General features: G+C 46.7%; 1 protein-coding gene across 6 annotated transcripts in view; it reads right to left on the reverse strand.

The window, feature by feature from the left end:
- Nucleotides 1-14701, reverse strand: part of LOC143296708 (E3 ubiquitin-protein ligase UBR2-like) — a 185529-nt gene that overhangs the window by 34958 nt on the left and 135870 nt on the right. For all 6 annotated transcript variants that reach the window (XR_013057156.1, XM_076608759.1, XM_076608757.1 and 3 more), the window contains 4 exons: nucleotides 13051-13215; nucleotides 11467-11561; nucleotides 7801-7912; nucleotides 7015-7075 (listed from right to left, as the gene is read on the reverse strand). Coding sequence is in view for 5 of the 6 variants with exons in the window: in XM_076608759.1 (XP_076464874.1) it covers nucleotides 7015-7075; nucleotides 7801-7912; nucleotides 11467-11561; nucleotides 13051-13215 (433 nt within the window). In the remaining variant the exon portion in view is untranslated. The remainder of the gene's footprint in view (nucleotides 1-7014; nucleotides 7076-7800; nucleotides 7913-11466; nucleotides 11562-13050; nucleotides 13216-14701) is intronic.

Genomic DNA, 14701 nt, shown 5'->3' on the forward strand with positions numbered 1-14701 from the left:
CAAACTGCCCAACATGTGAATAGCCCCAAATTAAAACACAAGGAATTCAATTCAATACAAATTCTGGACACGTGCATTTGAATACGCACTGTTTCAAACAGTAACATGAACAAATACTGTTAGGAAAAAGAACATGCCGTGTGAAACAAGTGATGCATTGTGAACAAAAATAATAAACATTTTCTGCTGGCTGATTAGTCTGATCAGCAGTAGATGTGGCTGGGTTCTTTCTTTGTTGCTGGAGACAGTGGGTGGTGGAGACCAAAGAGCAGTGATGTTCTTTCTTTGTTGCTGGAGACAGTGGGTGGTGGAGACTGAAGAGCAGTGATGTTCTTTCTTTGTTGCTGGAGACAGTGGGTGGTGGAGACCAAAGAGCAGTGATGTTCTTTCTTTGTTGCTGGAGACAGTGGGTGGTGGAGACCAAAGAGCAGTGATGTTCTTTCTTTGTTGCTGGAGACAGTGGGTGGTGGAGACCGAAGAGCAGTGATGTTCTTTCTTTGTTGCTGGAGACAGTGGGTGGTGGAGACCGAAGAGCAGTGATGTTCTTTCTTTGTTGCTGGAGACAGTGGGTGGTGGAGACCAAAGAGCAGTGATGTTCTTTCTTTGTTGCTGGAGACAGTGGGTGGTGGAGACCGAAGAGCAGTGATTTATCTTCCACCCAGTCCATCAGTCAGCACACATCTCTTTCTTGCTGCAGCCTGGGACCCACTTCATGTGGACTCACTTCCAAGCATCCAGTGTAAAGCCAAACATCCAGACCCTGAACATCAATACCTTCGCTGAGGCAAAGTCAGTATTCATGGCATCCGGCCTGGCAACTTAGTCTGACAACAAATGACTGGACTTCTCACAGATTGTTCAAGACAACACCTTTGTTCTTATTTAAGAAAGGGGCTCTCCCCAATAAGTTCCCCTGTTCACATGTGGACATTAATTTTGCCAACTCCTGCATGGAGTGAAATCTGTACTTGGTTTCTTCGGCCTGATGGTGTGTTGGCTAGAAAATCCACTGGTTTAGTTGTGTCTGGAGGGCAGAACTAACATGTGTAATCATGTAGCATACACTTGGTTGAAAAATACAGTCACTATAATGTGTTGCTACAAAAAAAGGTAGGTGACAGACTATCTTAATGTCCTGCACATACTCAAGTTCACTTCTGACTGAATCTGTCAAATCTAGAATTGCTTGTTAAGTGAAACATCTTTTTTTTTTCAGAACTTGATCATCATTATACACTTCCAATGGGTGCATTCTGTCACAAAATATTCTTTCGTGTCAACTGCTGCACAGAACAAAAACAAATGCACCGTTTTCTTTCAAAATTTCTGTGCATACAAACTGTTGTCAAGTGAAATTGCTGGATTAAATTTCAGCCCTATTAGTCTGTATTTAGACTCGGGCTTGGCTTTAGATGCCCTTCATGAATTTTAATTCCTACTTCCAACGGATTGTTTTGAACAACACGTTTTATCCAGGCATTTCCATCTATGCCTTCCCCATAGACTGGGCCCGGGAAGAGGTGTTGGCCAGCAGGATGGGCAGTTTGATCTCTCTTCTGGCAGCAACAACAGTATCACTGATTGGAATGTGTACAATGGCCACAGTTTTTTTTCTGTCTTCTGTCACAAGAACAGTATAACAAACAAGAGTGTGTACAATGGCCACAGTTTTTTTCTGTCTTCTGTCACAAGAACAGTATAACAAACAAGAGTGTGTAGAATGAGCACAGTTTTTTTTCTGTCTTCTGTCACAAGAACAGTATAACAAGAGTGTGTACAATGGCCACAGTTTTTTTTCTGTCTTCTGTCACAAGAACAGTATAACAAACAAGAGTGTGTACAATGGCCACAGTTTTTTTTCTGTCTTCTGTCACAAGAACAGTATAACAAACAAGAGTGTGTACAATGGCCACAGTTTTTTTTCTGTCTTCTGTCACAAGAACAGTATAACAAACAAGAGTGTGTAGAATGAGCACAGTTTTTTTTCTGTCTTCTGTCACAAGAACAGTATAACAAACAAGAGTGTGTACAATGGCCACAGTTTTTTTTCTGTCTTCTGTCACAAGAACAGTATAACAAACAAGAGTGTGTACAATGGCCACAGTTTTTTTCTGTCTTCTGTCACAAGAACAGTATAACAAACAAGAGTGTGTACAATGGCCACAGTTTTTTTTCTGTCTTCTGTCACAAGAACAGTATAACAAGAGTGTGTACAATGGCCACAGTTTTTTTTCTGTCTTCTGTCACAAGAACAGTATAACAAACAAGAGTGTGTAGAATGAGCACAGTTTTTTTTCTGCCTTCTGTCACAAGAACGGTATAACAAGAGTGTGTAGAATGAGCACAGTTTTTTTTCTGTCTTCTGTCACAGGAACAGTATAACAAACAAGAGTGTGTAGAATGAGCACAGTTTTTTTTCTGTCTTCTGTCACAAGAACGGTATAACAAGAGTGTGTAGAATGAGCACAGTTTTTTTCTGTCTTCTGTCACAGGAACAGTATAACAAACAAGAGTGTGTAGAATGAGCACAGTTTTTTTTCTGTCTTCTGTCACAAGAACGGTATAACAAGAGTGTGTAGAATGAGCACAGTTTTTTTTCTGTCTTCTGTCACAAGAACGGTATAACAAGAGTGTGTAGAATGAGCACAGTTTTTTTCTGTCTTCTGTCACAGGAACAGTATCACCATCTTGGATATGAGGTTCACTTGTCAGTCATCAGTGAAGGTCTTCATCTTTTGTTTGTTGACTGTGTCACGATGACCGCTCTCCACATCCAACTGCTGTGACAGGTGACTTTGTTAGGTTCCTTGGGTTCGCTTTCCATTTCTGGAAACTCCATCTCCATCTTCCTGCCATATTGGCTGGCTTCTGCCAGGCTGACACCTGTGTGCAGTGGCACCAAAGTTGCGAAGGCACCATACTTTTCCTTCCATCTGGGTAGCTTCCTTAATGACCTTGTGGATGGTAGCTTACTGACATGACAGATGCCAAGTGCCTTCAAACACCACTGGTGACAACATAAACAATATCCAGCTCCCATTGTATGTCGATTGTAATATATGTCATTTTCTGACCACCAGCACTGGTGACAACATGAACAATATCCAGCTCCCATTGTATGTCGATTGTAATATCAATGTCTTTTTCTGTCAATAAACTCAAAACCCACATAAACATAGAGAAATGACAAGTGATGAGGACAGAGACGCACATCTGTCACCCCTGACCAGTCACTTCACACCATACATCACCTTGGCTGTCTTACCTTGTCACCACCACTGCACTGAAAAAGGAGAATACATTTTAATAATAACCTGTGCAAACACCACAAATACACTATACACAAACACAGACAGACAGACAGACATGCAAACACACACACACACACACAAAATACACTGAGGCCACTTCTCCGATATCCAGTTCATTACACCACCATCTCCCCTCAACTTTCAACCCCCCCCCCCCCAACCCTCCTTTTTTATTGTCTATTTTTAGGATGATGTAGGGCAGAGAGGATTTGTATTTATATTTCTTTTTATCACAACAGATTTCTCTGTGTGAAATTTGGGCTGCTCTCCCCAGGGTCAGCGCGTCACTACACTGCAGCACCACCCATTTTTTTGTATTTTTTCCTGCGTGCATTTTTATTTGGTTTCCCTATCGAAGTGGATTTTTCTGCAGAATTTTGCCAGGAACAACCCTTTGTTGCCATGGGTTCTTTTACATGCACGGAGTGCATGCTGCACACGGGACCTCGGTTTATTGTCTCATCTGAATGACTAGTGTCCAGACCACCACTCAAGGTCAAGTGGAGGGGGAGAAAATATCGGCGGCTGAGCCATGATTCAAACCAGCATGCTCAGATTCTCTCGCTTCCTAGGCAGTGTTACCTCTAGGCCATCACTCCTACTGGAAAGATGTAAAATAATGAATAACACATCAAAACACACACACCATATGCACTGAAGTTCCGCAAGTGGAACAGTTGCTTATAGAAAATGAACCCAACTAAGAACTGAGACATTTGACAGTAATAATAATAATAATAATGGTATTTATATAGCGCTGAATCTTGTGCAGACAAATCAAAGCGCTTTCGCACCAGTCATTCACATGCATGCATAACTCTAAAACTGTAGAAACTAAAGACAAGGAAGGGCAGGCAAGGGAGGCTATTTTGGGAAGAGGTGGGTTTTAAGGCCAGACTTGAAAGAGCTGAGTGTGGAGACTTGACAAAGCGAAAGAGGAAGTTCATTCCAATCGCAAGGTCCAGAGACAGAGAAAGAACGGCGGCCAACAGTCAAGTGTTTGAATCTGGGTATGCATAAACAGAGTGGATCCGAAGCCGACTGTAGTGAGCGAGATGGAGTGTAGAGGTGAAGGCAGCCACAGAGATAGGAAGGGGCAGTTTTGTGAATGCATCTATAACATAGAGTGCTGATCTTGTACTTTATTCGGTGTGAGACAGGGAGCCAGTGGAGATGTTGCAAAAGAGGAGTGATGTGCTCAGATCTTTTCTTTCTGAGGACGAGTCGGGCAGCAGAGTTTTGTATGCGCTGAAGGGACTGAATGGATGAAGCAGGCAAACTAGACAATTGAGAGTTACAGTAGTCAAGGCGAGAGAGAATGAGAGAAACGACAAGTCTAGATGTTACGTTAGTGGACAGATATTTCCGGACGGCACTGATGCACCGCAGTTGACAGTAGCAGGACTGACATGTCTGACTGATAAATTTTTGCATGGACAGTGTATTGTCAAGGACAACACCGAGGTTCCGGACTGACGTGGAAAGAGGGATGGATATACTGCCAAGTTTGATTGTGTCAATTGTGATGGAAGACAGTTTTTGTTTAGTTCCTATGATCATTGCTTCAGTTTTGTCCGCGTTCAATTGTAACTTATTTCGAGTCATCCAGTTTTGAATGTCCAGGAAGCAGTTGGATGTTTCTTGCAAGAGCAACAACAATTTTTCAGGGGTATCACTCTTCTGGAGTTGAGTGTCATCAGCATAAGAATGATGACTGATATTATGGCGGTTGATAATTTCAGCGAGAGTAGCAGTGTACAGTGTGAAGAGCACAGGGCCTAAAACAGATTCCTCTGGGACTCCATGTTCAATTTTAACGGGTTCAGATTAGAAATGATCAACAATGACAGACTGGAATCGATCAGCGAGATAAGATTTGAACTAGTTTAGAACAGTGCCGTTGATACCAAATGTAAAATGAAGACGGGAAAGAAGGATTGAATGGTCTATCGTGTCAAAGGCGGCTAACAAGTCGAGAAGAGTAAGAAGGGAAATTTTTCCTGAGTCGGACGCTATCAGTAGATTGTTCAGAATGTGGAGGAGAGTGGTTTCGGTGCTGTGGTCAGCACGATAGGCAGACTGAAATGGGTGGATGAGATTGTTGAAACAAAGGTGGTTGTTGAGCTGCTTGAGGACAGCTTTTTCAAGGAGTTTGGACAGGAATGGAAGATTAGAAACTGGTCGATAGTTTTTCAAAATGTTTGCATCAAGGTTGGGCTTCTTCAGACCTTTGAAAGTGGATGGAAACGTTCCAGTGAGAAGGGATGAGTTGACAATATTGTTGATTGTGGGGAGAAGATGTGAGACACACTGGGAAAAGACCGAGGCTGGTATAGGATCGAGCTCACAGGATTTTATTGTCATTTCTTTTAGGATTTCATGAACTTCTGTTTCAGTCAATGGATTAAAGGAATGGAGAGGAGTGCCGCTGAACTGAGGATCAGGATGAACAGGTTGGAAAGACATTTGGTCTAAGATGGTACAAATATTTTGGACTTTGTCGAAAAAGAAAGAGAAGACATTGGGGAGTTCAGATAAAGTGTAGGCAGAAGGAAGAGGAGTCTTTTTTGCAGTTCCAAGATTTGACATGACAGAGTAAAGAGATTTGGTGGATGTAGCATCGAGAAGTTGAGAAGAGAAGAAGTGTTTTTGTTGATGAGATCATATGTTTGACTTTATTTATTTGTTTTTGGAATATTTGATTATGGACTTGCAATTTTGTTGATTGCCATCAGTACTGTTCTTTCCAACCTTCAATGCGCACCAATTATACTGAATTCCCACCCCTGAAGCTTATTAGTTGATGGTACCTTATCCGTGCACAAAATTCAAAAACAAGTCATTCAGGACCAATCTGTGGGAAACATGGATGATGGATGGTGATAATTCTGTCATGAGAAGTGGCCACATGAGACAAGCTGCACTCAATGTCTGCATATGGACTGACACTGCACGGGAACACGTGTCAGAACATGTCATCAAAAGCAGGTTCCAAAAATCAGTGATCATGGCACCAGACAACACCCATGCAATATGCACTGCAGCAGCTGACACCATAGCAACAGACAACACAACAACAGCAGACAATCACTGAGACACATGACGACAGCAGATTTTGACAATTCTGAATATGAGTTAGAAGCAACTTCCGGAATTTCTGAACTCTGATGACATTGTTTGTGTCTGACACTGAGGAGTCTGACTGATGATTTTCAGTGACAGAAGAATGATTTCACCTCAAGTCAGCTGCCAACCCAATGTTTACAATCACTGACTTTGCTGTTTTCTTTCACTGACTTTCTATCTTCTAATTTCTTTCTTCTACTTCACGGACATGCATGTACGAGTATGATACAGTGTGATCTTCAAATTCTCACATGTTTTTTTCTCTATGCATAGCCTCCCTATCACATAAATGCCCTCTATCTGTGAAACAATGTTAGTTTAAACAAATTTCAAAAGCAGGGGGTGCACCTTATGCGCTGTACTGCCTTGTAGGGCAGAAATGACGGTAATACATCTAGAGTGGAGTGGTGGAGTGGTGGGACAGAGTACAGCGACACACCACTCCATGGGGCATGGCACACACAGACTAGAGTGGAGTGGTACAGTGGTGGGACAGAGTACAGCGACACACCACTCCATGGGGCATGGCACACACAGACGTGAAGGCGGAGAGAAGAGAGGAATGTCCCTCACTCACCACATAGACATCTTTGGCAAACTTCTGCATCATCTCCTTCATCCCGTCAGACAGATCCCCACTGAAACACACACACACAAAACATCTGCATTGTCTGTGTGCGGTAGTCTTCAGTTTAATGTCCTTCCACTTTGCGATAAGAGACGAGAGAAAAAGTGTGTGTGCGTGTGTGTGTGTGTGTGTGTATGTGATAGTGTGTGTGTGTGTGAGTGTGTGTATGTGATAGTGTGTGTGTGTGTGTGAGTGTGTGTATGTGATAGTGTGTATGATTCCTCCCACACCGCTCATTCCAAGTCTCCCATACAACACCATATGTCTTCACAGCATTACGTGTCATACTCATTTCACATACACCCCCCCCCTACCCCCCACCCCCGTCACTCGATCTCAACATCTACAATACCCCCCTATACTCCAAAATCATACACACACTGTGACACTTCATACTCTTTGGGGGGCGTGGGGGGATGGGCTGCCCCATCATCTGCACCATTTCAGTGGCTTTACATGCACATCCCTCATTCCAAGCCCCACACACAGCTTCACCTGCCTCACTCTCAGTCCTGGCAGTCCACGGGAAACTACCAATGTCAGGCTGCCAAGAGGCCACACACCACAGAAGGACCCACAATGCTGCCGAGTCACTTGGGCCGTGTTCAGCAGTGCCTCTCCTGATTCAACACAACGCAGAACACCGACCACTCAGCCCCCCTTCTGACCACCACAAGGGCCAGGTCACAGAGCCAGACCCAGAGTAGAATGCACACAGTGCACAGTGTCACTGACCTGCTCTCGTCCAGCACGTACTCCCACAGCAGCTGAAAGTTGCGCGCCACACTGTCGGCCATCATGCGGGTGATGGTAGACACTGGGCAAGGCTGGAGGGTCAGGAAGAAATCTGAAACATCCAGTGCACCACTCGGTCAGTGTCAGCGCATCAGTGTCAGCGCACCACTCGGTCAGTGTCAGCGCACCACTCGGTCAGTGTCAGAGCACACACAGCTCAGTGTCAGTGCACTACTCAGAGTCAGCGCACCACTCGGTCAGCGTCAGCGCACCACTCGGTCAGCGTCAGCGTCAGTGCACCATTCGGTCAGTGTCAGTGTCAGTGCACCCCTCGGTCAGCGTCAGTGTCAGTGCACCACTCGGTCAGTGTCAGTGCACCACTCGGTCAGCGTCAGTGTCAGTGCACCACTCGGTCAGTGTCAGTGCACCACTCAGTCAGCGTAAGTGCACCACTCAGTCAACATCAGTGTCAGTGCACCACTCAGTCAGCATCAGTGTCAGTGCACCACTCGGTCAGTGTCAGTGCACCACTCGGTCAGCGTCAGTGCACCACTCGGTCAGTGTCAGTGCACCACTCGGTCAGCGCGTCAGTGCACCACTAGGTCAGTGTCAGTGCACCACTCGGTCAGTGTCAGTGCACCACTAGGTCAGCGTCAGTGCACCACTAGGTCAGTGTCAGTGCACCACTCGGTCAGTGTCAGTGCACCACTCGGTCAGCGCGTCAGTGCACCACTAGGTCAGTGTCAGTGCACCACTCGGTCAGCGTCAGTGCACCACTCGGTCAGTGTCAGTGCACCACTCGGTCAGCGTCAGTGCACCACTCGATAAGTGTCAGTGCACCACTCGGTCAGCACGTCAGTGCACCACTCGGTCAGTGTCAGTGCACCACTCGGTCAGTGTCAGTGCACCACTCAGTCAGCGTCAGTGCACCACTCAGTCAGCGTAAGTGCACCACTCAGTCAACATCAGTGTCAGTGCACCACTCGGTCAGTGTCAGTGTACCACTCGGTCAGCGTCAGTGCACCACTCGGTCAGTGTCAGTGCACCACTCGGTCAGCGTCAGTGCACCACTCCGTCAGTGCACTACTCAGTGTCAGTACACCACTCGGTCAGTGTCAGTGCACCACTCGGTCAGTGTCAGTGCACCACTCGGTCAGTGTCAGTGCACCACTCGGTCAGCGTCAGTGCACCACTCGGTCAGCGTCAGTGCACCACTCAGTGTCAGCATACCACTCAGTCAGTGTCAGTACACCACTCGGTCAGCGTCAGCGTCAGTGCACCACTCGGTCAGCGTCAATGCACCACTCAGTGCAGGGTGGGCTGGGGAGGAGAGAGAAGGGCCAAGAAAGGGAGGGAGACAGGAGACAGAGAGAAGGAGGGAGGGAAAGGGAAAGACAGGAGCAAGGGAGGGAGGGGGGAGAGAGAGGTGGGAGGCAGGAAGAGGAGAGGTGAGAAGGAAGGAAGGAGACAGAGGGAAGAGATGAGGAGGGAGAAAGGGAGGGGAGGAGAGCAAGTCGATAGGGAGGGAGAGGAAAGAGAGAGGGAAGGAGGGGGAGATAAGAAAGGAAGAGAGAGAGGAAAGAGAATGAAGGAGAAGGGAGAGAGAAGGCGGGAGAGCGAAGAGAGAAGGAGGGAGGGATGGATAGGAAAGAAAGAGAAGGAAGGACAGGGGAGAGAAGAGAGAGAACGAATGAGAGGGAGAGGAGAGAGAAGGAATGAGAGAGGGAGAGGAGAGATAAGGAAGAAGGGAGGGAGAGGGGAGAGAAGGAATGAGAGAGGGAGAGGAGAGAGAAGGAAGAAGGGAGGGAGAGGGGAGAGAAGGAAGAAGGGAGGGAGAGGGGAGAGAAGGAATGGGAGAGGGAGAGGGGAGAGAAGGAATGAGAGAGGGAGAGAGGAGAGAAGGAGAAGGAATTAGAGAGGGAGAGGGGAGAGGAATGAGAGAGGGAGAGGGGAGAGAAGGAAGAAGGGAGGGAGAGAAGGAATGAGAGAGGGAGAGGGCAGGGAAGGAGAAGGAATGAGAGGGAGAGGGGAGAGAAGGAATGAGAGAGGGAGAGGGGAGAGAAGGAAGAAGGGAGGGAGAGGGGAGAGAAGGAATGAGAGAGGGAGAGAAGGAAGAAGGGAGGGAGAGGGGAGAGAGAAATGAGAGAGGGAGAGGGGAGAGAAGGTAGAAGGGAGGAAGAGGGGAGAGAGAAGGAAGGATGGAGGGAGAGGAGAGGAGAGAGAAGGAATGAGAGAGGGAGAGGGGAGAGAAGGAAGAAGGGAGGGAGAGGAGAGAAGGAAGGAGAGGGGAGAGAAGGAAGGAGGGAGAGGGGAGAGAAGGAATGAGAGAGGGAGAGAGGAGAGAAGGAAGGAGGGAGGGAGAGGGGAGAGAAGGAATGAGAGAGGGAGAGGGGAGAGAAGGAAGAAGGGAGGGAGAGGGGAGAGAAGGAATGAGAGAGGGAGAGGGGAGAGAAGGATCCAGGGAGAGGAGAGAGAAGGAAGAAGGGAGGGAGAGGGGAGAGAGAAGGAATGAGAGAGGGAGGGGGAGAGAAGGAATGAAAGAGGGAGAGGGGAGAGAAGGAAGAAGGGAGGGACAGGAGAGAGAAGGAATGAGAGAGCGAGAGGGGACAGAAGGAAGAAAGGAGGGAGAGGGGAGAGAGAAGGAATGACAGAGGGAGAGGGGAGAGAAGGAATGAGAGAGGGAGAGGGGAGAGAAGGGAGGGAGAGGGGAGAGAGAAGGAATGAGAGAGGGAGAGTGGAGAGAAGGAAGAAGGGAGGGAGAGGAGAGAGAAGAAGGGAGGGAGAGGGGAGAGAAGGTAGAAGGGAGGGAGAGGGGAGAGAGAAGGAAGGAGGGAGGGAGAGGAGAGAGACAGAATGAGAGGGAGAGGGGAGAGAGAAGGAATGAGAGAGGGAGAGGAGAAGGAAGAAGGGAGGGAGAGGGGAGAGAGAAGGAAGAAGGGAGGGAGAGGAGAGCGAAGGAATGAGAGAGGGAGGGGAGAGAAGGCATGAGAGAGGGAGGGGAGAGAAGGAAGAAGGGAGGGAGAGGGGAGAGAAGGAATGAGAGAGGGAGGGGAGAGAGAAGGAATGAGAGAGGGAGAGGGGAGAGAAGGAAGAAGGGAGGGAGAGGGGAGAGAGAAGGAAGAAGGGAGGGAGAGGAGAGAGAAGGAATGAGAGAGGGAGGGGAGAGAGAAGGAATGAATGAGGGAGAGGGGAGAGAAGGAAGAAGGGAGGGAGAGGGGAGAGAAGGTAGAAGGGAGGGAGAGGGGAGAGAGAAGGAAGGAGGGAGGGAGAGGGGAGAGAGAAGGAAGAAGGGAGGGAGAGGGGAGAGAGAAGGAATGAGAGAGGGAGAGGGGAGAGAGAAGGAAGGAGGGAGGGAGAGGGGAGAGAGAAGGAAGGAGGGAGGGAGAGGGGAGAGAGAAGGAAGAAGGGAGGGAGAGGAGAGAGAAGGAAGAAGGGAGGGAGAGGGGAGAGAGAAGGAATGAGAGAGGGAGAGGGGAGAGAAGGCATGAGAGAGGGAGGGGAGAGAGAAGGAATGAGAGAGGGAGAGGGGAGAGAAGGAAGAAGGGAGGGAGAGGAGAGAAGGAATGAGAGAGGGAGAGGGGAGAGAAGGAGGGATAGGGGAGAGAAGGAGGGAGGGAGGGAGAGGGTAGAGAGAAGAAGGTGAGGTGAAAGAGCAAGGTGACTGACCTCCCTTGTTCTCCTTGTTCTGCACACTGTTGATGGCTGTCTTGTGGATGCCGTCCAGCCAGTCGTCAAACTCCAGCACCACCGCCTTGTTCTCCCTGCAGCGCGTCACACATCATGTCTTTCACATCACACCACATTTCACACAGCACATCACATCACACCGCAACGTAATACACTGCACACATCACATGTTACGTTACGCCTTGTTTTCCCTGCAGCGTGTCACACATCACATCTTTCACATCACACCACATTTCACACAGCACAGCACATCACACCGCAACGTAATGCACTGCACACATCACATGTTACATTACGCCTTGTTTTCCCTGCAGCGTGTCACACATCACGTCTTTCACATCACACCACATTTCACACAGCACATTACACCATCTTTCACGTCACACATTTCAACCAGCACATTACACCATCTTTCACATCACACATTTCACACAGCACATTACACTGTGTTTCACATCACACATTTCACACAGCACATTACACCATCTTTCACATCACACATTTCACACAGCACATTACACCATCTTTCACATCATACATTTCACACAGCACATTACACTGTGTTTCACATCACACCACATTCCACACAGCACATTACACCATGTTTCACATCACACCACATTTCACACAGCACATTACACCGTGTTTCACATCACACCACATTTCACACAGCACATTACACCATGTTTCACATCACACCACATTTCACAAAATTTTCACTCATCATATGCCTCAACCTTTATCATTACTATCACATCACACCACATTTTACACATATTTCACACATAACACCCCTCAACCTATATCATTACATAACATCATCACATATCCACATCATACATACACACACACACACACACACGCACACACATACACACACACACACACAAATCATACCCATCAAAGACACACACACAGATCCGTCACGTTGTAGCCAGGTGAAGTATGATTGCTGTAACCATGTTGGTACACACACACACACACACACACACACACATTGACCTGTCACGTTGTAGTGTGGACAGGTGAGGTATGATAGGTATAACTGTGTTGCTACACACACACACACACTGATCCATCACGTTGTAGCATGGACAGGTGAGGTATGATAGGTATAACTATGTTGCTACACACACACACACACTGATCCATCACGTTGTAGCATGGACAGGTGAGGTATGATAGGTATAACTATGTTGCTACACACACACACACACACACACACTGACCTGTCACGTTGTAGCATGGACAGGTGAGGTATGATAGGTATAACTATGTTGCTACACACACACACACACACACACACACACACACACTGACCTGTCACGTTGTAGTGTGGACAGGTGAGGTATTATAGGTATAACTGTGTTGCTACACACACACACACACACTCTGACCCATCACGTTGTAGCGTGGACAGGTGAGGTATGATCGGTATAACTGTGTTGCTACACACACACACACACACACACTGATCCATCATGTTGTAGCATGGACAGGTGAGGTATGATAGGTATAACTGTGTTGCTACACACACACACACACACACACACACACACTGACCCATCACGTTGTAGCGTGGACAGGTGAGGTATGATCGGTATAACTGTGTTGCTAAGTCCTTCACACAGCGGACATAGATACTCCATCTTGTCCACATCGTAACTGCTGTTCTGTCGAAAGCGGATCGGTCGCCGCCGTTCCTTGTTGACAATGTTCTGGAAAAACCTGGATAAGAAAAAGAATTGGAACCAGTACAATCAAGATGTACAACATGTGCCAGACTGTATTTAAACATAAAACCAATTTTGTTCAGAAATTCAGATGAAACTTTTGATTTGATTTAATGTCAATTAAATAAAACACAATCTAACACAGATAATTTTCCAAAAGACCTGATCATTAAGTATAGAATAGAGAAGAAAAAAAACATTCAATGGAATCAAAACAACCAAATTTCCAGAACATCAAGAACTTAATGTCAGACACAATTCACAAATTTCTGCATTACTTGTACTAAGGTTATACACAAAGGAAATGCTGTACCGTGTTTCATTATACCGCTTTTCTCTGAATGTCATCCAGCTCACAACACTGCTTACTGTTTTATGGATAGTGAAGATTTTCATTGCTCCAGGTGACCTGTCTGTTGTCTCGTTTTTCTCTTTTTGTGTGCGCATTCAAGATGAACAAAACAAATACACTGGACAAGCCTGGAGCAATGCACTGAAAGCAACAAACTGTCAGAATCATCACCACATAGACCCACAGTGCACCAAGGTCAGCACTGCAGTGTGAGGTCAATCAATGCACTCTTCAATGCACTGAAAGCAACAAACTGTCAGAATCATCACCACATAGACCCACAGTGCACCAAGGTCAGCACTGCAGTGTGAGGTCAATCAATGCACTCTTCAATGCACTGAAAGCAACAAACTGTCAGAATCATCACCACATAGACCCACAGTACACCAAGGTCAGCACTGCAGTGTGAGGTCAATCAATGCACTCTTCAATGCACTGAAAGCAACAAACTGTCAGAATCATCACCACATAGACCCACAGTACACCAAGGTCAGCACTGCAGTGTGAGGTCAATCAATGCACTCTTCAATGCACTGAAAGCAACAAACTGTCAGAATCATCACCACATAGACCCACAGTACACCAAGGTCAGCACTGCAGTGTGAGGTCAATCAATGCACTCTTCAATGCACTGAAAGCAACAAACTGTCAGAATCATCAGCACACAGACCCACAGTACACCAAGGTCAGCACTGCAGTGTGAGGTCAATCAATGCACTCTTCAATGCACTGAAAGCAACAAACTGTCAGAATCATCACCACATAGACCCACAGTACACCAAGGTCAGCACTGCAGTGTGAGCTCAATCAATGTACTCTTCAATGCTCTCTGTACCCCTAAAACACATTTATTTCCTGCACAAGCACACGCATGTACATGTGCACACACACATAAAACATCTCATATTTCCTCAACAGACACACACACATACATGTGCACACACACACATAAAACATGTCATGTTTCCTGCACACACACACACGCATTCATGTGCATGTACACACACATTATGTGTGGGGACAGCAGGCATAAGAATAGCGTAAAGTCTAATCCTCTGAAAATGTTAAAGGTTGCAAAGTGAAACAGGCCAAAGTCTCTTTTTTAAGCTTTGTTTCTCCTTTGGATGAA

Source organism: Babylonia areolata, chromosome 21, assembly GCF_041734735.1.
Source record: "Babylonia areolata isolate BAREFJ2019XMU chromosome 21, ASM4173473v1, whole genome shotgun sequence".
In the NCBI taxonomy this organism is placed as follows: domain Eukaryota; kingdom Metazoa; phylum Mollusca; class Gastropoda; order Neogastropoda; family Buccinidae; genus Babylonia; species Babylonia areolata.